This window comes from Gallus gallus, chromosome 1, assembly GCF_016699485.2.
Source record: "Gallus gallus isolate bGalGal1 chromosome 1, bGalGal1.mat.broiler.GRCg7b, whole genome shotgun sequence".
Lineage (NCBI taxonomy): Eukaryota > Metazoa > Chordata > Aves > Galliformes > Phasianidae > Gallus > Gallus gallus.
In genome coordinates, this window is record NC_052532.1 from 178,754,233 (window position 1) to 178,781,876 (window position 27,644).

Sequence of the window (27,644 nt, forward strand, 5' to 3'; positions counted from 1 at the left end):
TCTTGCAGACTGAGAGACACTGAAGGATATTTTTGAGTGCTTTTGTGCTATTGTTAGTGTACAGTGCCCAAATTTTCAGTAATGCTTTAGTTTCATCATTCTGTGAGCAACAGCATATACTAAATCAACAATATGCACGTATGTTTTGTACTGCTAGCTCAAGATACCTACCATTTGAATTCTTATGCTGATATTGTACTATTCTAGCTACGGGGTCTCAGAATACAGGGAGTCTGTGTTTTGTTGACCAACCTATAAAATTCCCTGTGCTCTTTTCAGAGTGCTGCTTTACTATGATATCTCTACAGCAGCCAGTAGCCTAATGCTGCAGAGTCAAAACACTTGAGCTGTTCCTTTCTGACACCCTTCCACCACTGCCATTGTGCCTTGGGGTGACTGATCAGAAGGATTCTGTCCAAATAATTTACTTTTTTTTTTTAATCCTCTTTTAATTAAAAGAAAGAAAAAAAAAGACAAAGATCATAGAATGGCTTTGGTTGGAAGGGACTTCAAGGGTTATCAAGTTTCAACCCTCCTGCCACAGGCAGGACTGCCAGCTGCTAGATCAAGTACTAGATCAGATTGCTCAGGGCCCCACTCAACCTGGCCCCATCCAACCACTTCCAGGGACAGGGCATCCACAACTGTTCTAGGTAACCAGTTCCAGCACCTTACCTTTCTCTCAGTAAAGAGCTTCCCCCTGAAACCCAATCTACATCACCTTTCCTTTGTTCCCTTCCCCCTTGTCCTATCATTATCTACCCATGTAAAAAGTTGATTTTCCCCAAGTTTATAAACTCCCTTTAAATATTGGAAGGCTGCAATGAGCTTTCCCTGCAGCCTTCTCTTTTCCACGCTGAACAAAGCCAGTTCCTTCAGCCTGTCTTTATAGGAGAGGTGCTCTGGTCCTTGGGTCATCCTCATGACCCTCCTCTGAACCCTCTCCACATCCTTCCTGTGTTGGGGGCCCCAGACTTGGATGCAGTACTCCAGCTGTGGCCTCATTAAAGCAGAGGGGGACAATCACCTCCCTTGTCCTACTGGGCACCCAGGATATCATTAGCCTTCCACGCTGCAAGCACATGCTCTGGCTTATGTTAAGTTGTTCATCAACCAGAACCTCTAAGTCCTTCTTAGCAGGGCTGCTCTCAAAGAGTTACTCTCCCAGTCTGTATACATATAGGATTATTTTGACCCAAGTGCAAAACCCTGCACTTCACTTTGTTGAACCTCATTAGGTTCACAGGGGCCTACTTTTAAAGTTTATCAAGGTCCATCGGGATGGCATCTTTTCCTTCCATTGTGTCTACTGCACCACTTAGCTTGGTGTCATCAGCAAACTTGCTGGAGGTGCACTTGATCCCATCGTCAATGTCATTGATAAAGATGTTAGTACTGGTTCCAAGACATATCTCTGGGGGACACATCTTGTGACTGGCCTCCACTTGGACATAGAACTGTTGACAACAACCCTCTGGCTGTGACCATCCAACCAATTTCTTATCCACAGTATAGTCCACCCTTCAAACCTGTATCTCTCCAGTTTGGTGAGGGACCATATCAAAGGCCTTGCAGAAGTCCAGGTAGATGGCAAAAGTTGCCTTTCCATTGTCCACCAGTGCCATCCCTCCATCGTAGAAGGCCACCAGATTTGTCAGGCATGACATTCCCTTGGTAAAGCCATGCTGGCTGACCCACTTGTGCCTTAGAATGTCTTCCAGAAGGATCTGTTCCATGATCTTTCCAGGCACAGAGATGAAGCTCACCAGCCTGTAGTTCCCTGGGTCCTCCTTCCTCCCGTTCTTGTAAATGGGAGTGATGTTTCCCTTTGAAGATCAAGTATCAAAGTTTGTATGTGTGCCTATGTCTAAAATTCAGGGGTTCCTTACTTCATATTTCCAGAGTTGTAACTTTCTGTAGTGTAAGAGGAAACAAAATGTCTATTCTTTTAAACTACTGTATTAAAGAATGATAATTGTGACTTCATTTATTGGCATTTCATAGGCTTCTGCTCCTCGTTTCTGTCAGCCTTTCATATTTAATTATTCTTTTTTATTATCATCCCAGGTTGGTTTATGTTTCTTGGTCTATTTAGTTGGAGTTGCATTCTTCTGAAACCATCTTTGATCAGACCTGGCAAAGCAGTTAGTCTCTGCATGAACATTTTTCTAGACTGCTTTTGTAAGGATACTTACAATGTATGTATTTTCCAAACCAAATATTTTGGAGTGCTTTAATTTTTAATTGTTCTAAAATGGCCCTGCAGTCTGACTGAGACCAATTTCTTGGTAGTGTCTGCTTAACTCCAAGGGGTGTGTATTGTGGAAATTGGTGACCAGTACATAATTCCAGGAGCATTTCTCTATTTGTTACATCAGGACAAATACTGACTTTGTAGTTGGTTTTAGGTGGTTTTAATTGTGGCCTTGCTGACATCATGGGGAATGGTGACTGAAGGAAGTTAGCAGTTCAGAAAGATGCTGTGAAAACAAACAGTGTGGAATCTGGTATTCTAGAAAGACAAAACCTTAAGTTGTAAAGGCTCTGGAGCAGGTGAGCTTGCTTAGGAGAGATGAAATGAAAGGCCATAAGGGCAGGAGGAGCTAATCATTTTGCTTAACGTAGTAGGCTTAAGAACTAGAAAAAAAAAAATTAAATAACATATGACAGCTGTATAATAAAACTGCGCACAATCCTTACAGGCACAGCTGTGCTCTACAGTCATTCTCAGGCCTTCTTTTCACAGCATTCATTTCTTGAGTACTATGTCAGCCTGCTAGGTCACATAGCTAGAAACATGGAGCTAGAGGAGACTGAGCTGTTGAGTGAAGTTCCTTGCTATAAAGGAAACCATATCATCAGTTGGCCTTGAAAGATATTAAGCTCTCTTTGTTACTTTCTTTACTATGATTATTTTACGTGACTGCTTCTATCTGAAGGTGTTTTCCCCTTCTATTTTGGTCTTATTAACAGTTCATTAAAATTCATTTCTTGTTTGTTTAGCCTCTGTAGTTATGTCACTTCTCTTGTCTAATTCTGTGTGTTTACTTTACGATATCCCTTCTTAGCTTTCATTTTGTTAGGCTGTGTAAGGCAGACTTCTGCTCCCTTAAGAATGGCTTTGCATTCCACATTTCCCTTCTAATTTTTAGAAATCTTTCCCTCCCTCCCCTATAAATTTCACCTGTCTACCACTTCTGGTTTTTACCAACATCCACTATCTACTCTTACAAAAATTGTCCTTCTCAGTTTCCTCAGCATGCTTGTTAACACACCCATGTACTCACTGTGCCAAGTCCATGAAATAGAATATTTCAATAAGATCTCTGTCAAAAGTAATCTTGGAAGAGATTTGTACTAGCCTCAGTCTTGCTTAAGAGTTAACCTGTCTTCCTTCTGATGAGACACTGTAGTGTACCTAAAAGATAGAAAAGACTTCAGAGAGCTTCTTGGTGCTTGTAGTGCTTCAGGTCTTGCTGAATTGCCTGGCACTTCTATGTCTGTAATGGTGTCTGTCACACCACAGAGCTTTGTGGTGGCGCTGCCAAAGAGAATAAAGTATGTTATGTTGGTTAGGGCAGGCATGACCGTGCAGCAGGTCATGCATTGGTCAGACACTAAAATAAACTTTCAAATGCTGAAAAGAGGGGAGAAAATAAAACCACCAACCCAGAGTACGGGTTGCTTGCATGTTGCTGCGATTAAGTCTTGTATTTACATTTACATAAGCGGAGTTGAGAGCAGTTGTCCATAAAGTAACATGATGAAATAATCAGTGCTTAATTAAGTGCCACCCTTTAAATGTGAATGTTACTTCTGGTAGTCACTTCATCATTAGTTACATCTGTCTGTTACTTGGAAATGACTATAAGAGCTGCATTTAAGGCTTTAAGATGGTGGTGTAAGGATTGCTGCTTCTGAAAGGAGGAAGCATTGTCTACTGCCAGCAACACTGACCTGAAAAACTTAAGCTTAGTGGTGTTCCTAGGACATAATTTAGAATTTTTTGTTTATAGCTTCAGAAATATATTACGCGTAAGTCTTGACCTGATGAGAAATTGAATTTGGGAAGAGTCAGGGAGGGATGCTATTTGGGTTTGTTTGTTTGTTTGTTTTTTAATAGCAGGTGTGGTGTTTGAAGGTAACCTGTTCTATGGCTTTTTGGAAATTCTCTTTTATGTGATATCTATTAATGTGGTTAGCATATATTTAAGGGCTTGGGCTGGCAACAGCTTAAGTGTTGAATCACACTGATGGTTTCTAGGACTAGTTTTGTTATGAATTTCCTGAATATCTAAAAGGAAATGCCTTGTTTCTTTAGGGAAGACAGGCAGTGGTTGTTTTACAACAAAAAACAGTCTGAATACTGGGAAAGGATCAATTAATTCAAGTCAGTGTGAAGTCTTCTAGTGCTCTCTTTCTTAATGTAGCTCCATAAACCTTGCCAGATTTAATCATAGAAGATAAATTTAATTTTATTATTTTTAAACCGAATTGGTGAATTTGCTCAGGCTCTAAAGATCAGACTTACCTTGTTTACTGGAAAATATCCACATTAGTAGATAGCTGTAAAGATGCTTTATATTAACTTGTTCTCTTAGTCTGTTGATTGTTGACATTCTTGTTTTGTGTTTCTTCTTGAGGTAAATCCACCTTACTTTGTGCCACTGGTTGAAATTGTTCCACATCCAGAAACAGATCCTTCTGTTACAGAGAAAACGTACGCTCTGATGAAGAAGGTTGGACAATCACCTGTCAAATTAAACAGAGAAATTGAGGGGTTTGTTCTGAATCGACTCCAGTATGCAGTGATAAGTGAAGCCTGGAGACTTGTGGGTGTATGTACATATTTTTTCCAATTTCTGCACACACTTATTTTTGTAGAGACAGGTGGGATTGTGTATTTAAATTTCCTATCACTTTGTCTTTTTTTTTAACCTGTACCTTATGTGCACAAAAATTAAAATTAGCACATAAATTAAGAACAGTAAGAAGTGATGTTGGTAATAAATAACAGAGCTTGTGAAAAACAAAGTGATATTATCTTAATAATTATCCTTTATTCTACTTTCTTTTTAGAACACGATTTTCAAGACAATCAAAAGAACTATGTTAAAAGCTCTGAAGTCAAAATACTGATTTTCATTTCTTCTAGGTTGTCTCATTACTTCCTGTTATTTTCTGAATGTTGCTGGCTTATTTTACAGTGATTATGAAATATTTTAAATGGTTTTCTCTTTGGCCTTTAAAGAATTGCACTCAGGTTCAATGGTTATTTGATACTTGTAGGTAAAGACAGATTTCTCCTCCTTCCATTCTGATGTCTAGCTGAGTATCATCTATTTGTGTCACTTCATCTTTTCCCACGTTGCATTTTCTGTGCTACAAAATCTGATCTTTCATCAGAAGTAGCTGAATAACGACACTGGTGATATTCTGTTGGGAAGAGATTGAACTGGCATGAGTATGGGGCTGGCTTTTCTGTTGAATTCTTTCTGTTTATTTTCAAGCTGTTCAAAAGAACTGTACTCACAGATGTAGATAAAGATCTTAAAACTGAGGTAATGTTAACATACAGTGTTTATGGTTGAAAGTGTCACTGTATTTGCTCTTTAATTATGGAAAGATAAGCATGGGCTATAGGAAAAAAAGATGTACTGACTTGAGGTGAATGAACCTTAGTATGAACCTTAGTATGAACCTGTGCCTTCAATATAAACCTGTATGGATGACTTTGTATGGGTGGCATTGTGTTAATAGTAACAGAATAGTGCTTCAAGCACTGACAGGTAATGATAGTCATCTAAGTTTCCAGGTTGTTCTGTTTTTGCTTAATTTTATTGCATTTGAAGCAAAGAACACATTTTAACTGCAACAAGTTTAGTTTCATTTTCACGATAAAAGGCTAGATGGAAAACAAATATCAAAGGTGTATAGTTTGTTTCAGCTGCATGACTTGAGGCTAAACAGCCCCTTTGATGGAGGGAAATCACTGTAGGTGATATTCCCACTGTTCCACTGCCAACATAGTCATTTTCATTTTAAGTCATGTATTTTTGGTGTTTTCTGCTTTCAAAGTGAGGAAAAGCATTTTTCTGGGTTTGGACTTCTAAGTCACTTTTTAGTCCTTATCGTAGGAGGTTAAAATGTTGTGAAAACATCAGCCTTCTACATGCTTTGAGAGCTCCTAAAACTAAAATTTTACTTGGTGTTTATATTTTGTTGCTGTGGAAGTCCACACTGATTCTTTCTAGTAGCAGAAGTTTTGACTACTTGAAGTACTGTGGGTGGAAGTTAATTTACAAATTTTATCAGTAGTAATGGTAACAAATGCTGCTTGTCCAAAATGATCCCATTATTAATCTATTTGTGGTTAGATAGGTAATTCACGTGTATTAGATTTGGCAATCTAAGACATCTTGAATGCAGAACAAAGGCATTCTTATGAGATTGCTTATGAAGGCATTGGGATTTTAATGCTAATGGTTGTATACTGCTTTTGGCTGTTGTAAAAGAGCGATGAAACAAAACCATAAAACGTAGCTTCAAGCATGCTTGTTTCATACTTGTTCAATTTACAGCTAGTAATCTGTGTGCCTACAGTTACTTTTCATAAACTGATCAGTGTTCATATTTCTGTTTGAAGTTTTCTTAGAATTTATTTTTAACATGGTGAGTACTTGGGGGAAAATACGCATTGTTGATGGTGAACTGCTGTATTTGCACTATTCTGTATCAATTCATTGATATATAAAAGGACGTAAGTAGTCTGGATATGAATGCCGTGTATGAACCAGGAGAGAAACACAGCAGTGGTTTTAAGTGTTTTGAAGCCGCTTGAAGTGATCTTAAATCAGCTCGTTTATGTCAACAACTGTCTGTCTGTGAGGATTTGGAGATAAAAACTTGAGAGTTCTCATGTGGGTCCTCACTCAAATGTTTATAGCCATAGCAGGGAGAGCAGTCTTACACACGTGTGCACAGACGTACTTTCATGACAGTCCACTTCTTTCCTTTTTGTTTTTTAGTCAGCTGATCTTGCTTCATTCTAGGAACTAGTTGAAACTTCTGGTAGAGTATTTATATGCTATTAAAAGGGCATTGGTGATAAACATGCAGGTACAGCTGTGCTAATAGCATTTATCTGGAAATCTTTATCAAGAATATACTGAGCAGCTTGCAGGGTATGTTTTTGTTCCTAACTGTAGCTTGGTACTGACAGTTAGCCAGTCCCTCTTTTCTTCAGCAGTGTTATGATGAGATGTGTGAGGGAGGCATGGGGCAGGAGTCACACGACAAGAGAGAGACTCTGATACAAAGGTACAATTGTGTTGCCTGGCGAGGCACATTTGAACACAGAGCTGCTCAGAAAGCAAGCACTGCAACCCCAAAATCTTTTTCTGCTTACTCTGAATTCGTGCATTAAGTATAACTGCTTGCTGGATTGTGCAGTGGATTCATCAACTTCTACCATGTAGGCCTAAGAATAGAAAAGGCTGTTAAAACAACCAGAAATCTGAGGGAGCCCTGTCAGCAGGTTGGGATTGGGCTCAGCCTCTGCACGGTGATCAAATTGTACAGGGGCATAGATGCTGGAGCAGAGAGCACAGCATAATCTATGGCAAGGTTTCTCACTGCAAGAAAGATGCTGAGGCCCTGGAGCATGGTCAGAGAAGGGCAACGAAGCAGTGAAGGGTCTGGAACACAAGGCTTATGGGGAGCAGCTGAGGGAGCTGGGGCTGTTCAGTCTGGAGAAGAGGAGGCTCAGGGGTGACCTTATTGCTCTGTACAACTGCCTGAAGGGAGATTGTGGTGAGGTGGGAGTTGGCCTCTTCTCCCATGTAATTAGCAATAAGACTAGAGGGGATGGCATCAAGTTGCACCGGGGTGTTAGGAAATACTTCTCTGAGAGAGTTGTCAGGTGCTGGAATGGGCTGCCCAGGAAGGTGGTGGAGTTGCCATTCCTGGAAGTGTTCAGAAAACTTTTAGATGTTGTACTGAGGGACAGGGTTTAGTAGGAAATGGTGGTGGTAGGTGGGTAGTTGGACTTGGATGATCTTAGAGATCTTTTCCAACCTCAGTGATTCTGTGAAATTAGCAATGAGAAATTTGGATATTAGGATACAGTGTCTTTGCTGAAGGTGTTGAGATCCCCAAGAGCATGCGTGGGCTGGGATTTTGGGCCCAGGTTCAAATCAAGTGCTGTGAATGCAGGACTTGACCAAATGTGGGGATGGGAAGAACTGAATTAAAATGGTGAAAAATGAGAAGACCTGGAAATTTGGATACCAATTGTAGGAAAGTAAAAGAATGAAGATAGATTTGGAGGCATAAAAAGAATATGGTTGAATGCTGAGAACTGTGGCCAGGTAGATAGTTTGAAAAGTGGTTTTAAGGATATAGAAGTTTAACTTCACAAGAACTTAATAACAAAGGCCATAGATTGATTTATAGGCCTAAAAGTAGGAATTCAAGCAAATGCACTCCTTTGAAGCAAGAGTGCTGCATTGAGATGTTTCATTTTGGATCTCAGTTGGTCTTCTATGTGAAAAGATGTCTTACTGAACATTGCTTTGACTCCCAAGTTACAGACACTGGAACAGTGCCAGTGTATGTGGCTTTTTGCATCGATGGTTTGTCTTATGCTCCACATTTATTCCCTGAAAATGCAGATACTGGGAAGACTCCAGTTGTCTGTTTCCATGTCTGTCTATTCAAGGTCTTGTGCCTGAGAACTTTCTGGAGGACACAGGACTATCTAGTATGTATTAAACTGAACTTCTGGAAGGTTATTTACTTGTATTTTTAATTCTTCAGCTTGTTATAATGAAAGTAAGAGACATAGTATGATGACTGGGAAGAACGTTATTGCTGTAATCTTCCTAGTTTTATCAACTCTAAATTTTGATATTACGAAGTTGGAGCTAGGAAAATAGTCTGTAGCCAATGTCAGGGAAGAGCATCTCAGAACACTTTCTTTTTTATTCCCTGTTATCACTTATTTACTTTCTCACACTTCTGTTGGCAGTGACTGCTGGTATATCTGATCGTGTTCGTGATTTGTGAGAGCAAATTTCTCTCTATTTGCTTGGAAAGCATCCAATGCACTACTGACGCTATTATTTTTGTACCCTTAGGAGTAGCTTGAAATTGTTTCAGTAGTTTTTATAGTTAAATAGTTGGACTTTGTTCTGAAGATAGTTTTGGTTGACTTCATTCAGAAGGTAACAACTACGCAGTTTCAGCAACACATTGGATTGGAAGTCTCAAACCAGAATATGAATATCTGGGAATGCCCTTCTACTGTGATTTGCTGAGTGGAGGCTTTGCTTGGTAAAATATTTTTCTGAACATTAGATGTAATTTCTAAGGGGATGATGAAATACAGCAGGAAAGAGAGTGAGGAGAACATGGCAATTCTTCATTCCTGATCTCATTTAGGAGTTTCAGCTGCTTTTAAGAATCTGATAAAACCAGTTTGCAAGATGATACATGTCTTAGGATTATTTGTTTTTCTCTATATAAGCTTTTGGTACTGCATTAACACACCTTTCTACAAAAATAGTATTTTTTTTTTGTAAGTGTAATAGTGGAGACTGGAGACTGTAGATCATAAGAACAGGCAGCACTGCTATGTAAGATTTTTCTCAGTAATCTACTGGGGAAATAGACAGTCACAGCTTGGCTGTGTGTCCCTTCTGTTCATTTTCACAGAATCTCACACAGAATCACAGAATGGCCTGGGCTGGAAGGGTCCTTAAGGATCATCAATCTCCAGTCCGTCCGTCCCCCCTTTTCCCCCCAGCCCCTAGCCACAGGCAGGTCCACCAACCTCCACATTTAATAGTAGACCAGGATGCCCACGGCCCCATCCAACCTGGCCTTGAACACCTCCAGGGACGGGGCATGCAAATCCATTTTCACAGCAAGAATATGCATTGGCTTCAGTGCCTAATTAAGTCCTCAAATGCTGGCAAGAATTTAATTTCACAGTTCTAAATTTGTTACTATTAGTTGCATTAATTGTCCAGAATACCTTTACAAAAATCATGTATAAGGTAGGGGTTTAAAGGCATAGTTATGGTGTTCCATAAAAAAAAGGTATCATAAAAAGAAGTTCCAAGGCCCAGGGAGAAAAATAGTGTTGATCCAAAGGGGTTCTTACTGGGTGAAGTGTGTGAGAGTGTCATGGAAGAATATAGGGCCAGCAAAGTAAGGAGATGTGAATGGTGCAGAACAACAGATACCTCAGACATGATGAAATAGAAGGAGAGACCTGGTAGAGGGATCTAGGAGAAAAGTCATATGCTTTGAATGACAGGACTGGACAAAGATCTGATCAGGGTGTGGATCAAAGGGACTTGATTGAAGTGATAGGGAAGAAAAGGGTGTAACAAGTGCTTCTGAGGGAGAGCAAATATATTAGCAACAAGCAGAGAAAAAGGACAGGATCTTGGGAGATTCAGAAGATAAAATGACATATCTGGAGATGGAATTTGTGGTCAGCAGAGTCCAGGATAACTCAACAGGTGTGTTGCAGTTACTTGGAGAACGTGGTAAATTGATAGCAGCAGAAAAAATATTTTTTTTATCCATGTCATGTTTTATATCATTACACGCCCAGTCAGTGACAGAAGGTGAGATGCAGGTGTGACTCAGATGTTAAAGGCTGTTGATTAAAACCAAGCAGGTTGGTCAGGGCCTAAAGATGAGGTGGAGACTGCAGATCCACCACAGGCTTGTGGGAAGGAGAACTGGGCCCCTGCCTCGTGAGGAGCACCAGCAAAACACTGCAGGATAATACTGCAGCGTCACAACTGGTTAAAATCTCCAGGGATGTAGGACTGTGGAATATAAGTGGTGTCATAAGCAGCCTGAAGTATCCTGATATAGTCTGGACCCTGATGTTTGACTGGCCATTGGAATTGCTGAGGATTTTGTTAGGTTTTGTTTTAAATTAAGTCCTTTAATTCTGTAGCTGTGACAGTCAGCTCCTGGTGAATAGGGTTTTAGTTTTAACGTACATCCTCTTCCCTTTGTGCAGTGCTTTAGGGCAAGGCTTGCAAGAATGGTTATGCAGAGGATGAAAAATCCCCTTAGGAGGATTGTTTCACACCTAGATTTACTGAAACAGGGTTGGAAGACTTTCCTGCTTACTTCTTAGCATAAACACCAGTCCTTGTGGAAGACACCTTGCTGACCTTGCACCCACCCTGCTGATTCATTCCACCAATTTATGATCTCCTGAACATAAGTGGGAGTAGTTATGCCCTAGGGGAAGACAGTCAAACTTGTTTCTCATTTGTGTTTTTCATTTCTGAACAGAAAAAAGTAAAAGACTTTTCTTTAAGAGAGTCTACATGGCAAAGAAAAGATGAGCTCACATGTAAGAATAATAGGAGGCTGTATTATCAGATAAAGGGAATAATTTTATTCATTTGAAAATTAATTTACATTGATTCTAAAATATTTCAAGAGTTTCATTTTGAGCCTGTTAACTTCAGGAAAAAAAAAGCTATAAGCATAATACTGACTGCTCCTGTGGTTCACTGCTTGTCTGGACCTCGTGGTTAATCTTTGGTCCACGGATCCATGTCAAACAAAGAAAAAAACAATAATCAGGCGCAACTTTACCAGCATAACTCATTGTCTGGATGAAGCACTCGAAGCAGAAGGCTGCTTTTGTTGGCTGTATTATTCTTGTTCAGAGAAGTTGTGTTGCCATTTTGGGAGGAAGGTAATGCATATTTTGCGATAGTTTTATGCGTGTGAAATGAACACCGGTTCTGTAATTTGAATGCTGAGGCTTGCACTTAGTCATGTCTTTGCACAGACCTTATTTTCCTCTAAACAGGTTACATTACTTTGTCTGTGCCTTACTTCTGAGTTGAAGAAAATAATACTTCCTTATCCCTGCTATTGTGTGCCTAATTAAATTGTTGCTAGAGCTGTATGTTGCAAATATAGTAGGTTGATTGTAATAATTATGTTATCTTTTTGTTTTCAAGATAGATTTCAAAAGTCACCTGTGACAGTGATTCAGCCAGGGTTGGTTTTGTTAGGAGCAATGCCTACTAACAGATTGAGACTTGGGATTGAATTTTATAAAAGGCACTATTTCAACTTGAGGTGGTAAAACTTGATTTCTTTGGCCAGCTGCAGAAGTTAAGTTGGTTCTTGGTTTATTGTTTTCTTTTAAAGTAACAGTAAATGGTGTGGCTGGTAAAGAAAGGAAGACATTGTGGATGGGATTCAACTCACTTAAGATGAGATTTCTACAGTGTAGATGTTGATGAGTTCCAAGCTCCTTAGTCATTTTTCAATGGGGGAGAACAATTAGACACTTCTGGAACACAACTCATCTGACCTATTCTGGATATGTGCTTTAGGATGATGATTTCATTTCTCTTCCTAGCAATCACAAAGAGCCTAGATGTCTATCTTGGATGTCAAAGTCTGCAGCAGGTCGGGGCTCTAGCTGATCACCATCTGGTGCAAAGGAGAGTGTCAGATGTGGTCCTGTGTGAGGGAAGGTTAACAGAGAATGTCCTGTCTTGGCCAAGTAGATTAGTGTACTGGTATTCTGCAGCTCCAAAAGGACCAAGACGTCCCCAGAGTAGGGGGAACACCTCTAGAAAGATTAGAAAGGCAAAGCAGAAGCAGTTCAACATCTGTCTCACCTTAACAACCAGAAGGAAATGCTTCTGTGTCCTTGGGAATAAAGAGGGTGAGTTCTTACATCAGATAAAGCTTAGTTTCAAGAAGTTAGAGTGGGTCTTAGTTTGTTCAGCTCTTCCCAGTAAGTGGAAAATCAACTACATATAATAAATATTCTTAAGCAGAGCTGCAAAGTAGTGAAACAGTGACATGTTTTTGTAAGCCTTCATGTTGCTTGTCCTAACCTGGTGGTGGCGTTGGCTTTCCTGTACATGACGCACTGTGGGTGGAACAGCAGCGTTCAGTTTTTAACTGGAGAAATTCTACATACTCCCTGTTTTGCCAGCTCTGAGATTTGAATCTGGCAATGAACCCAAGAACCTGGGCAGGTTGAGGCTGGGCAGGCTGAACGTTCAGTGAGTTTTTTGGGAGGGAGTGGTAGCTGCTTTACTTGCATGTTTGATCCCAGCCTTTTTTTTTTTTTTCAGGAGGTGTCAGGGTAGTACTGATGCTGCACCCCCATTCTGCTAATTTGGGGTCTGTACGAAAGACCTGAACCAGGAAAACATGAAGAGAGCTGCAAGCTTTAGCCAAAAACTTCTGTATTTGAAAGTACAGATAGAGAACTTGGATTCTGGTATAAACTCTGCGTGGTCATGTGCTATATTGCTCTCTGATTCTCAGTATCTAAGAAAAAGGTGTATTGGCTGACATAAACAGATCAATTTAATTGTAATACATGAGTTTTTGTAAATAGTATCAGGCAAACCGGTGTGTACAGGCAGTTGATATTATAAATAAAAAGAGAAGTATATATAGTAGATTTTTTTAAAGTGTATTTGGGTCATGAAGTACAGTGATCTTAACAATGTGTTTTAAAAGGTGAATTAATGTTCATCATGAACTATGAGACAACTTGTGTAACAGTTGCGCTTCTCTGGCAAACACTTCTAGCCTCAGTTTTTCTTACTTCTTTAAAAAATTAGTTTTAAATTATATACAAGAAGCAGCGAGTTTTGCAGTAAGACTCAGCATTCACAAGTTTTCCTGTTCTACTCCTGCTACTTAGGAAGGAGTAATATCTCCTACTGATCTAGACGTTGTGATGTCTGATGGACTGGGAATGCGATACGCATTTATTGGACCTCTGGAAACCATGCATCTCAATGCAGAAGGTAGGTAGTTTAAAAGGAGACCAACAGGGGGAAAGGCTTATATTGTGTAAGACCCTGGAAATGTTATACAACAAACTGAGTTTGTTGGATGATCTTTGCTTCCTAACTAAATACATTTCTCATTTTTTACATTGTGCTGTATCTTTTTCCTGTTTCTCTATGGTCCCTGACATAGTAGGACCCTGCTCCATTGCTGGATCTTCCAGGCATTGCTGCAATATATAACAATACAATAATAAAGATAAAAAAGCAGAATCATAAAATACTAGTGTGCCATTAGGAGTGTTATTTTATGTCTCCTTTGGTTGCTTGATTATGTTTTATGTCTTTTAAGGCTTATGTCTTTTAAGGCTGACTTGCCAATTGTGAGATTAATGTGCAATTGTGGGTTCTCCAGCAGAAGCTTTCAGTTGTCTGTTTGGTACACTGCTAGGGAAACGTCTGTCCTCCAAGTAGAGGCATCTTCCTAAAAGCTTCTGAAGAGGGAAGCTTTTCAATCCTCTCTCTAGTGATTTCGGACTTACTCTCAGTAAAGCATACTGAACAGAACAGATGTTCATTGCATGAGCCTTATGACAGCAATCTACTTGGAGTCTTGCCGTCCACAGTTGTCCAGTCCTTGCACTGAGCTCTACTAACCTGCCATAGCATCCTCTGGAGGGATCATCCATGTGCTAATGGTTCTGTCACAGTAACTTGTTGAACTGCCTCAACTAAAACATAAAAACATTATATTAAAAAGGAAGTAAATACCAGAAAAATGTAAATCAATTTTAGATATTGAATCATCCTTAGGAATCCTTTATCTATCATATTTCATATTTTATTTGGTGGATAAAATAATTGGTTGCATGGTTGCAACCTGGGAATTGTGGTCAATGGCTTTGTGTCCAAGTAGAGGCTGGTGATGAGTGGTGTCCCCCAGGGGTCCATCTAGGGACTGGTGTTCTTCCATTTCTTTATCAATGACATAGGCAGTGGAATTGAGAGTACTCCCCAGCAAGTTTGCTGGTCACACCAAGCTGAGTGGGGCAGGTGATACTGGCCCTCGAAAAGCTTGGGGAGTGGGTCCTTGTGAACCTAGTGAAAATCAACCAAGTCAAGTGCAAGGAGTTGCTCTTGAGTCATGGTGATCCCAGATGTGTACAGGATGGGAGGATATCTTCTTCAGAGCAGCCCTCTGGAGGAGGACTTGGAGGTCCTGGTGGACCAAAAACTGGGTGACCAGCAGTGTGCTCTTACAGTGTGAAAGGCCAACAGCAGCCTGGGCTTCATGAAAAGAGAGGTGACAGTAGGGAGAGCCCCCTCTGCACTGTCCTTGTGAATCCCAGCTGGCATACTGTGACCAGGTTGGGGACCCTAAGCACTAGAAAAACATGGAGCTGTTGGATTGAGTCCAGAGGAGGACCATGAAGATGCTCAGAGGGCTGAAGTACCTCTCCTTGGAAGATAGGGTGAGGGAGCTGGGCTTGTTCAGCCTGGTGGGAAGACCTCTCTGCAGCTTTCCAGTGCTTAAAAGTATATTTTAATTAGGAGGGAGGCAGACATTTTACACGGTCTGATAGTGATAGGACAAGGGGGAGTGGCTTTAAACTAAAAGAGAGGGGATTTGGATTAGTTGTAGGGGAAATGTTTTATGGTGATGTTGGTGAGGCACTGGCGCAGGCTGCCCGGAAAAGCTGTGGATGCCCCATCCCTGGAGATGATCAAAGGTTGTATGGGACTCTGGGCAGCCTGATCTAGTGGGTGGCACCTTTGCCCACAGCAGGGGATTGGAACTCAATGATCTTAGGTCTCTTCCAACCCAAGCCATTCTATGATTCTTTCAATTAAAAATGACTCTGAAATAACTAGTACAGTTACTAACAAGGTGCTTTTTGTGTGTACTCAGTAACTTTGATTCTGAAGAGTATTGCTTCACTCCCAGTCTGGCAGCTGAATCATTTCTGAGTCTAGAGCTGCCCCTGTTTATGTGCTGGCAGTCTGACTCAAGCTGTTGCTCTCATCAGAGACATTGAAAATTGTCAACGTTGCTGATGTCAGGACACACAATGGCTTACGGTCATGGTTCCGTACCATTGCCAACTTCTTTGCTCAGTACTGCTTCCCATAGTACAGAATAGTGGACCTTGCTTGCCCAGGACGACTCTTTCTGATTCTTTGTGGTAATTAGTGCCTGTTTTTGAGCAGGAAATGGAGATAGGTCCTCTTCTCTACTGCTATGAGCCTCCCCAACATCTTTACCTTTCTATCCTTCCCACAGTCTTAACCTCACTGCTAATCATTGTGGGAAGGGTAGTAGGGATTCAAGAAGCATGAGAGGAAAATTTGTGAGAGATCCTGGAAGGCCAGAAAAACTTCCTTAAGTGTTGTGTGATATTTTTGTTTGGTTTTGGATAAATAATAATATTCCAAGGATCAATTATTTATTCTGAAGTCATGTTCATGTGAGATGCTATACATCAGGTTCTTCCTATGAGCCTCCTGTGTGCTAATGCTGGGCTTCCTCCATGATGGTTCTTCAGCCCTTTCCTGCATATTCATAAGTATTGTCTTATCAAAAGCTATCATTTAGGCCACCTTAGATTACCAATTAGTCCCTGCATGAGTAATAGAAATTTTGAATATATAGGTGTGAGCCTTCAACATGGAATAAAGTGACAATATCAAGTCACTAAAAGGAGCAGAAGCAGCAACTGGAGAACTGAACAGCAGTAGGCATGAGGGCAGACTTTTTTTTTTAAAGCACATTCAAATTACTTAAGATTGTAATATTGATTGTTTGTTTCTATAAATTGAGTGTTGATTTCATAGAATCATAGAATGGCCTGGGTTGAAAAGGACCACAGTGATCATCGAGTGTCAACCCCCCTGCTATGTGCAGGGTCGCCAACCACCAGACCAGGCTGCCCAGAGCCACATCCAGCCTGGCCTTGAATGCCTCCAGGGATGGGGCATCCACAACCTCCTTGGGCAACCTGTTCCAGTGTGTCACCACCCTCTGTGTGGAAAAACTTCCTCCTAATATCTAACCTAAACCTCTCCTGTCTCGGTTTAAAACCATTCCCCCCTGTCCTATCACCCTCATAAACAGCCATTCCCCCTCCTGTTTATACGCTCCCTTTGAGCACTGGAAGGCCACAATGAGGTTTCCCCGGAGCCTTCTTTTCTCCAAGCTAAACAAGCCCAGTTCCCTCAACCTTTCCTCATAGGAGAGGTGCTCCACCCCTCTGATCATCTTAGTGGCCCTCTTCTGGACCCTCTCCAAGAGCTCTGTGTCTTCCTTGTACCAGGGTCCCCAGACCTGGACGCAGTACTCCAGATGGGGCCTCACAAGAGCTGAGTAGAGGGGCACAATCACCTCCCTCTCCCTGCTGGTCACCTCTTTTTTAGTGCAGCCCAGTAAGCTGTCTTTTGAGTTTGTCACCTTTTGGTTTCACATGGCAGTATCACAACAAATGCTGTTAACTTCCTTTACGAGCAACAGCCATAGAATTGAGTAGTGTCACTTGACCTGTTTACTTATTATGGGGTTATGTTAGCAGACACAATGTCCTTCTGCATATGTGCCAATATAATTAAAATAAACATTCATCCACATTTGTCACACAATCATTACAAACTTCACTGTCATTGACAGAAACTGTTTCCCCATGCTAAAACCAGTTTCCCACTGCCTACCTGTAAATATACTGAAGAGGGTCTGGCCTCAGTTAGATTTTACCTTCTGTTTCTTGAACTGTCACTTTCTTTTAAGCCACTGGAAAAGATGATCTGTGAAAGCAGAAGCTAGGCCATAATCTATGGTGTTTCATGTATCTGCAGCAAAAGTTCTTTGTGTATAATTCATGCTTGGCTGTCTTAGATCAGTTACTTTATTAGCACGGTATTTAGTGAGCTATAATTGTAATTTAATCTTGGTCTAAACCTGCTAATACTAGCACAACAGCTGGATAGGGGGAAGTTGAAGGATATGTGTTGCTGTTTGCTGTCTTGCATTCATCAAAACACCATTCCAGGTTCATATTCTGCCTAGCCCTCATTGTGAAATTTGGGTAGTTGTCAACAGAATGAACAGAATGGAAATGGACATGGATACGCGGTCCTTAAAAGTACAGGTCTTTTGTGCAAAAAGCACAAAGCACCAAAACAGAATGGTTTCATGGTTTATGGTTTCATAATTCAAAGCAAGGAGATTTTTTCTCCCCTGACTTGGCAAACCATAGCCAAGCATTAATCTTAACAATTACTGTAGGCAGAGGTGCTGGCTAGTTCTAAAGCATAGGTTATTTTCATTGCCATATTCTCAGGGACAAACCAAGCTTTAATCCATTTCAGGAACTTTTGTGCTACAAGCAAGTAAGCAGAAGGTGCAAAATTCTGCAAGTTAAGGTACTCACTTCAAAGAAAAGGAGGACTGCTTCTGTTTCTTCATTCAGACACATTCTTGATTTATGTGGAATTACATGCAGATGATTTTCTTCAGACCTACAACGCCTAGAAACAGAATCCCTCTTTCAGCAAAACAGAGGGGTTGGAACTACTTTATTTGGACATGCCCTAAGCATGGCAAATTTCCTCCATGGTATTCCTGAAATACACCTCTTCTGTTCTTATCTATAATCATCTTCAGCCTTACAAGTGCAACCGCTTCTGAAATTTTACCTGCTAAAATCACCCCACCCCAGTCTTTTCAAGTTGTTGATGCTGTTGCGTCAGTGGCTTGACTCTCTTTCCTTCTCTTTTTGAGTCATTATGTATCTTCTGAATATGTTGTTTAGGTTCAGAGTAATCAGGTTTATGCTTCTATCTATTTTCTCTCGCAAATATTTCAGTGCCTTCCTTATTTTGCCCCATGCGTAATGTCCTTGCCAGACTGGTTTACCAGGTTAATTTGCTCGCATCCTTCAGCCTTCGTGCCTGTTGCCTTTCTTACGAAGAAGACTTAGCATACAATAAGCTGTTACTCAAAGATATGTACATACAATAATGCCTGAACCAACCTACCTTTTATATTGTTGGGTATACCCTTCTTTTTTCCTATTAATCCCATTGCCTTGGTGTTTAGGACCCCACCTCTGAAGAGGACTTCTAAGGGCAGAAAAGTATTTTTATGTATGCTTCTAAACTAAATGCCTGTCAAGAGTTCCTTTTCCTTTCTGAGTGTCCTGTTCATCTTGATGATGCAACTAGAGGCATTTCACTAATACCCACATTTGCACCACACCAGTGGAAGTCCTTCAGATGAGCACCTGAAAACCAGCAGTGTATCTTATTCTTCCTTTGTAGTTGGTATAAAAGGGCCTTACATTTCCTCTTGGACAAGATAGATAGGGGCAACTGAGAATGAATGTCCTCCTCTAGCTTATGATAACCTGTTCTTGTAAGTACACTGTACCAGTGAAAAAAATGTTGTGTGGAAGAGGGATGTACCCCTTTTCATCTCTGTAATCCTTACCTACTGCTCCCTTAGAACACTTTGTTATTCATTCCTCTTCTTCCCCTCTTCACCATACTTCCCACATGTGGTGGGAGGAATATTCAGGGAACTCCTGCCCTCCCTGGGGGTATTTCTGTTCTGTGGTTATGGTTCTCAGGTGTCTGCTGCAGAATGTCTGCCATCTCTCCCAGCTCCCTTTCTCCAACATGGATGAGGTGAGTAGGAAAGGAAGGGAGACTTAGACAGAGGAATGGTTAACCATGTGGACAAGTGGAAAGTATTGCTATTCCTGTGCTGTAAGTTGCTTACCCTTTTTGTTGGAGATGCTATTTTTTTTCCTGGCTGGAGATAGTGGAGCACAGCACTAGGTGCATGGAAAGGTGGTGTTTTTAATAGCCATGTGCCATCTTCTTCCTGTTTTCTCAGCTGCCCTGTTTTTGTCTCATACTGTTTACTATGTCTAATTCATCAAGCTTAAGGTGCTACCTGGGGAGTATCAACAAGGATTAAAGTTAAAGGAATTCTCTAGTACTTGTTTTCCATCTTCTTGTCCGTATGCTCCAGTCAAGTGCTTTTTTCTCATCCACCTTTGCTATAGCCCTGACCTTTGAATGAAGAAACTCCTAAGTCTGAAGGCCTGGTGTCAAATATTTGTCTTTTTGAGTTTTCAGTTGCAAAGCAAAGTGATTTTTCCAACAGTATTTTCCATTTTCCCATTGTTCAAGTGTCTTAAAGCTAGTAGCATAGAGTTGATCTTTACTTGCTTCAAGTCAAGCATTGCATTTCTCCACTGAGATTTTACACTGGGAATGCTGACTCAAGGTAGCTACTTTGAAAAGTATTTTTTTGTTTGTTTGTTTTTGCTTCTGAGTGAAATCATGAATGCATTCTAACTCTCAACATGTTCCCTTCACCTAAGACTGAAAGGTGCTTGCAGAGAGCATTCACCCCCTGCTTGGCATGCAGCGTACATGCCTGTGTGTTGCCACTTCGGCTGCAATGCTGAGATGAACTGTAGTACTGCTAATCTTCTCTACATCCATAACATTTTGGTTTTATACCTTTTCTTATTTTGATGACTTTGCATAAGGCTTATTTTCGTTCATACATTGCATGCAGTGAGTGAATTGTATTAACCAACCTGCATTTGGCATGTCTCTGTTGCCTTGGTGAGATACGCCCACTCAGAAGCTGTTGTGATTCATTCTAGCTGTAGGTGAGTTGCCAGGAGCTCAATTTGTAGTGGTCCCTTGCAGAGTTTTTAGGAAGGAGGATGATCTCTGCTTCTTCTCTCAATGGAAGAGATAGAATTGGATCTCAGCAGTCGTGCAATTAATGCTTCTCTTCCCAAATCTTTCTCACACTTCCATCAGTGGTATTTTGGAGCCCACTAGACAACTTGAATGTTTCTGGCTGTATATCAATCAAGATAATTGAACAAAATACGAAGTTTCCAGATAACTAGTGCACTGATACACCTATATGACTAGATATAGTCATAGATAGATAGATAGACTATCCTCCCTTTTTTTTTTCTTTTCTTTTTTTCTGTGCTAGAGAAAGCCAAAACATGCCAGAGCGTGTTCTGGGAACAGATGAGTTCCATGGGTGGATAGCACAAGGCAATAGATTGACGAAATGCTGACTGGAAGCTCTTGACACAAGACATGAGGTCAAGCTACTTAAGAAGGCTGCTCTTTTTCTCAAAGTTTCCTTCCTTCTGACACTGGAGAATGTTTCTGATCCATTTTTTGAAGAGGGTTCAGTACTCTCAAATCTTTCCAGTTTGCTCTCAGGCAATGGATGTGTTCTCACAGCCTGTCCTTTCAGCTGTTTATATGATGGACATCATAATGTCAGTGCCCATTTCCTAATGAAATTGTCTGTCTTTTAAAAGTTCTTCCACCAACTGGTCCAGAAACAACAGTGTTCTCCGTAATCTTACTGACCTCAGAAGCCATTTGGAATGTGTGTAGTTCAGCAATTTCAGGCTATGAGGTATGCTGAGCACTACAAGTGTTAAATAGTTTATGATTCATGGTTGCCAGTAGTTGGAGGTTTCTGTTCCTTCATACACCTTCAAGTTCAACCATTTAGGGTTAGGCAGGTGTGACTTCTATGGTATTCATATCACACAGTATTGCATTCCAGGGAACTGTCTGTAAGCTGTTGGGGAAGGAGACTACTTAGTGACTTGGCCTAGGATACATTCTTTCATGTGGTGGTCAGGCTACCTCTCTTAATGTTTCTTGTGTTTTGTGGTTGGATTAAGACCATGGTGAGTTCAAGCTGGTGCTTCTCAGTTTATACAATCTCCTGAGCCCCCCCAAAGTAGTGACCATCACTACTTTGTCTTTAGCAGCTTTCTCTTTGCTTTGGTAATTAGATAACAACGAGAAAGAAGCGTAAAAAGTCTTCTGTCTCTGAGGTTCTCAGAAAAGGGGGATTATCCCAAGGTTTTGAAGCATATCCAGAGCTTCCTTTCTCAGGTTTAGTGTATTCACTGGGATACTGGTTCCACACCACATCCTTACCTCTACATAGGAGATTTGCTAACTACACTAAGCTGAGTGGTGCAGTGATGCAGTGGAAGAAAGGGATGCTATCCAGAGAGACCTGGAAAAGCTTGAAAATTGGGTTCTTGTGAACCTAATGAAATTCAACAAGGCCAAGTGCAAAGTGTTGCACTTTGGTCAGGACAATACCAGAGATGTGTACAGGCTGGGAGAATAACTCCTTGAGAGCAGTCCTGCAGAAAAGGACCTGGGGGTCCTGGTGGATGAAAAGCTGGGCGTGAGCCAGCAGTGTACTTGCAGCCCAGAATGCCAACAGGGCTACATGAGAAGAGAGGTGGCCAGCAGGGAGAGAGAGGGGATTATCCCCCTTTGCTCTGCCTATGTGAGGCCCCATCAAGTGTACCACATCCAGGCCTGGGGCTCCCGCCACAAGAAAAGTGTAGAGCTGTTGGATTGGGTTTGGAGGAGGGCACTGAAGATGCTCAGAGGGCTGGAGCACCTCTTCTATGAAAACAGATTGAGGGAGCAGGGCTTGTTCAGCCTGGAGAAGAGAAATCTCTGGGCAAACTTCTTTGCGGCTTTCTAGTATTTGAAGAGAGTTTCTGAACAGCAGGAAGACTAAGTTTTTACACAGTCTGGTAGTGATAGGACAAGGGGGAATGGATTTAAACTAAAAGAGAGGGCAGCTAGTTTAGGTGTCTTGATATAAGGCTTTCCTCACCAAATTAGCCAGCTTTATGGCAAAATGCATTTGCTCTGCTTTGTCAGTGGATCATGATTTCCCCTAGCACTGCTCAACCCTCAGAGATAGTTCTGTGATCATAAAAGCCAAATCTCTGTGGTCATCTCTGGTTGCACAACAGAGCACCATATGCTGATCTCCTTGCCTTTGACTCTTTCCCCTCAAGCTTTGTTGCAAGGACACTAAATAAAACCCGTAAGAGGGATGCTTCAAATAATTACAACGCACACCAAGCAGGAGAAGGAGAGGTGAGAGCACTCCCTGTGTGCACTAGTTGGGGAGGCAAAGTAACAAAGCGCAAGTATACCCATGGTTGTGTACAGCACCGCTCACCAGCATTGCCTGGTTTTGCAGTGAAGACATGTCCTAGGTGATTTTTCCATGAACCTTAGTGAAAATGCAGTGGATAGAACCCATTTTTCCTTGGTGGTAACGAGGTATCCTAGGCATAAGGGCACATCTTTTCTGGATTCTAAGTTAAGACAAGGCTTAAGCACAGGTAGCGTTACTATACTTAAAGGAGGAGTTGTTGATCAAATGTAATCCTTCTCTCTTATTTTCAGGTATTTCAAATTATTGTGAAAGATACCGTGAAGGTATGAAACTTGTTCTGAACACCTTTGGACCAGTCCCAGAATTTTCGGGTGAAATTGAGCAGAAGATCAATCAGGTAAATATAGAGCCAATAAATGCAATGGCATTCACAACAAAGAACGTTAGCTTATACATATGTATAATTTCAGTTTACTGTTAGAGGTATCTGTACTCTGTTTCTTGTTTGAACGTGCACCTTGAGCGTAAAGATCAGTACAAAAAAGTATGATTATCTGAGTCCCTTTTCAAAGTACTTTGAAGTATATCAAAGGGATATGATCAGGTGAGTAACATTATTACTAGCCAGAGGAGTCAACTTTAAACAGCTGTGGGTTACTGACATTAAATCTCTCGCACTATTTCTTATCATGTCTGTGCTACGTCCTCTCCCGTTATGTATATAACTCCAAGTTTCTCTTCATAAACCCTGTAGTTTTTTTCCTCCAGCTGTTCTGCTGTTCTTTGTGTAGTTAAAAACTAGATCTCTGGTCTGTAATGCATACAAAGACATGTTTACCTTGGGCATGTGAGCAGTCCTGTAAGGTTGCTTATATGCGTAAAGGTAAGATGTATTTTAAGTGTTATGCTGTATTGGGACCCAGTTTGTCTTTAAAATTTCAAACCCAACAATTTGTTTATACTCACCATATAAGATCTTATGTGCATTCATAGAAATTAGCTGAAGTATTGCCATTTCCTTATTCTACGTCTTCACAGTTGCCTTTTTTAATACGTTGCTAAAGAACATGTATATATAATGAATTGATCTTGATTAACTGTCACAGATTACTTCCCTATATGCAGTCACTCTGGAAGATAGCATTTTTCTGCCTTTTTCTGTTAATGCAGTTTCAACATCAGCTATGTTAAAAGGGAAAATGTGTTTTTGTGCTCAAACACCATAGTCTGCTTATAGCAACAATCAAAGACAACTGAGAGTTGTCACAAGTAGAAGCTTTTGATTAGAATGAAACAGTTTGGGTTTCTTTGTGGAATACAAGATTCCACTTCAGCATCCAATCTTTTTGTCTATCAGCATCTGTTTCTGTGTCTATTATCTAAAGTCATCAGCACCAAAGATGGGTTTGCAAGAATCTTCTTGTAAAACATTAAGCATCTCTTATCTTACTCTTTTATCCCTCCCACTGATTTTTTCCTGGAGTGGCTGCAGCTTGCCAGGCATTGGGTGCTGCACCAGGTTTTTTTCAGCTTCTCAGCAATTACCTTTTAAACCTAAGACCTTGGTTGCTATTTTGGCCAAGATGACCTTATGATCTCTACCTCAGTTCTCAGAAACAGCTTTTTTTCTTTGGAAGAAAATCTGTTACCAATGTTCTAGCTGGCCTTCATTTAGTGCCTTTTGTTCTTTCAGTGATGCATATAGCAAGTACATCTGGGCAGCTTTGTTTATGCACTCAGAAACAGGGTTGGTTTTTTTTACCCATTTAGTTACAAATATTGTTACCCACTGATTTGGTCAGGCTTTTATCTTTGGATCCTGAAATAGTGCACTAATTTCTCTCCCTCATTTTCCAATTAAAAGCTAAAATCATAATTCTGGGTTTGTTACAACTCTTTCCCTGCCATTTAAATTGCAGCTGGCACTCCTCAAATAAATGTTTGCAACAAACATGGTATTCCTCCTTACATTTATTAGGAGCCAGAAGAGAAGCCACAGCCTTAAACACACATACATGGATTTGGCTTAGAGCATGTATTTAGCCACATAAAAGGCCAGGTGGCCTTCTTCCACTTAATAAAAGGTTATTGTCAAAAAGATGAGACAGTGGCTGTGTGGGGTAAATGGAGAAAAGAAGCTGATGCACCCATGTTTCTGTAGGTGCCTTCACTGCAACCTTCAGATCAACCTTCTCCAATGGGGGCACTTTTCTGGTACCTGTTGGCTAATTTCCAGTCAGGCGTGAAGAATGAGTGGCCTATTGCTTGTGATAGATTAAATTGCACTTTGTGGTGAACGTTACTGGATCTGATGATTCCTCAAAGCAGGAAAACAATCCTGCTTACTCCTCACAAAGTAAGGTCTAATTCTCTCTTAAATTTTCTGTTTCAGGCGATGTCTGAAAAAGTTCCAGCTGTTCCAAAACACCTGGGTGCCAGAAGAGAATGGAGAGATGACTGTCTCATTGGCCTTGCCAAACTGAAGAAACAAATGAAATCTAACTGAGGGGCACCTTGTCTAACAGGGTAGACCAAACAAAGAGCGGTTCTTCATAGAATGGGGAGAGTTTTGGTCATGCAGAAGAGACCGAATGTGCAAGCAGGGACGTGCACAAGTGTAGAGGCAAATTAAATATTTGGTCCAAATTTGTCGTGACATAATTAACAAATAACTGGAAACAGTTATTAGAAGTTCAGTTAAAACTGTATCAGATCGTTACATATATGCATTGGATGTGTAAGCATTAGGTAGCTTTAGCAATATTAATACTGTGCAATGCTTGAACACAATCATATTTTAAATAACACATTTTTCAGCTTGCTTTGAAATTCAGCACTTGAACAATATTTGCTTATGCAGGGATCTGGAATTGGCAAACATCAGCTGTTTGTCAGTGGAGGAAATGAGCCCTCACTGCCAATCAGTGTGGCGGTGAGGTTAATTTGTAAAGCACTGACCGCAGATAGGAGGTTGTGCTAAGCAGGGAGCGGGTTTTTTGGCCAGTGAGCTGAGATCTCAGCAGCACTAAGGGTCACTTCAGATTAGCTCTGTAACCATTCCACAATGCAGGGGAAAGAATTATCATCCCTGGAAGCATTCAAGGCCAGTTTGGATGGGGCCCTGGGCAGCCTGATCTGGTGGGTGGCAGCCCTGCCCATTGCAGGGGGTTGGAGCTCAATGATCTTTAAGGTCCCTTCCAACCTAAGCCGTTCTGTGATTACTCCTTCTTCCCCCTTTTGGCACTTCTGTACTAGTATGATGACCTGAATGTGAGTAAATAGATCGTCCTCATCCCCTCCCTCTGGTTCAGTAAGACTGACCAGATACCTACTTGGTTCTTCAGATAATGCACTTTGATACCCCACAGCTTTGCCCGAACTTGAGTCAGGTGGTTGGTGCTGTCAGTAGGCATTGCTGCATAGACGTACTCTATTCTCAGGCTTGCCTGTGAGAAATAAAGTAATTTGATTAAAAGCTCTTATGGGAGATGGTATAGTGTAATGGATTTGCCTAGGCTTTTCCAAGCAACTCTACGACCTTCTTAATGGTCTTGGGAAGAGAATTCACCTCTGTGTTCCTTGTACATTATCAGAAGCAATGATTGTTTACTTAGGACTCCTCTGCAGACCCCAAATATCTGATACTTTTCTCTGCTGCAGAGAGAAGGATGCAATGGCTTAGATGTAGCACTTAAGCCTTATTTGCTGTCCTCCCTACAGGAGGAGGCACAATGGCTGTGTAAGGATGGAGTGTACACCTGGAAGCAGCAGTATCTCCAGCAGCTGCAGTGGTGTGCTTCAGCCCACATCAAAGTTGTCTTACAAATGTTCGTACCACATAATATAGCTGGATTTTGAACTTAGCTGGCACTTTGGGGCATTATTGCTATGCAGATAATAAGAATAACCTGTAACAGTGCATTGCACCCGCACTGCTTGAGTTTAGCATTTCTGAATTTCTGCCAACAGGTCATGTAACTTCTGATACAGCACAGATTCTGAAACGTTAAGCACTCGTTTTGATGAAATGCTCAGGGGCATTTCAAGTCTTGTTCTTTACAGGAGGTGCAGACACAGAAACATGTTACTGCAGCTCAATTAGTTATGGTGCTGAACAGCAGGAATGTCTGCAGGAACACACCAATACCACTTCTGTGTAAATCACAACGAACAAGACCTGAGATAAGTTGTGTTCCCTAATGCATGTGGTGGGCCGAGAGCACACCTGTCTGTTAGGCATGGGATGGGGGGTGTGATGTAGAGATTGTCCTACATTAATTTATAATCTGTGGAGAGAAAGGAGGATTTGTGAACTCAGTTTTATCCCAAAATAGAATTAAAATTGTCAGGTGTCTTCTATTGCTTTTCATTGCCACAGTGACTGGCACAACCCTCGTTAACAATCTGAAGTTGCGGAGGTCAGCACCCATACTTGGTGCCCTATTAAGCAATAGTGAATTAATTATGGGAATGATTTCCTTGTATTATGTATGTTTTTGTATTTTGGGCTATAGAAGGTTCCAATTACTTCCAAGATCAAACCTGTTTCATTAAGAGCATATGGCATTGTCATAACTAATTAGCTCACATTACTTGTGTTGATTCTGAGATATTTTAAAACCCGATTGTGTCTTGAAAGATTTGCTTCCATTTTTATTATTGCTTATGAATAAAAGATTTTAATGAAAAAGGTATTAAATTCTGTGATCCTTTGTGGTACTCTGGTGGTAGAATGCATCTACACTCTTCATTCTTGTCTTCTCCCTCCTCTCTATCCTCTCTTAATTCTTCCCTTTTCACTCTTGGTTTCCTACAATCCATCACTACTTCCAGAGTGTTTA

General features: G+C 40.9%; 1 protein-coding gene across 1 annotated transcript in view; it reads left to right on the forward strand.

Annotated features, from left to right (window-relative positions):
• CRYL1 (crystallin lambda 1) overlaps window positions 1–27,497 on the forward strand; it is a 50,449-nt gene extending 22,952 nt beyond the window's left edge. The window contains exons 5-8 of the mRNA NM_001030830.3: window positions 4,644–4,838; window positions 13,727–13,832; window positions 23,094–23,200; window positions 25,196–27,497. Of these exons, the coding sequence (NP_001026001.3) occupies window positions 4,644–4,838; window positions 13,727–13,832; window positions 23,094–23,200; window positions 25,196–25,309 (522 nt within the window). The 3' untranslated portion in view covers window positions 25,310–27,497. The remainder of the gene's footprint in view (window positions 1–4,643; window positions 4,839–13,726; window positions 13,833–23,093; window positions 23,201–25,195) is intronic.
• Window positions 27,498–27,644: the final 147 nt, after the last annotated feature.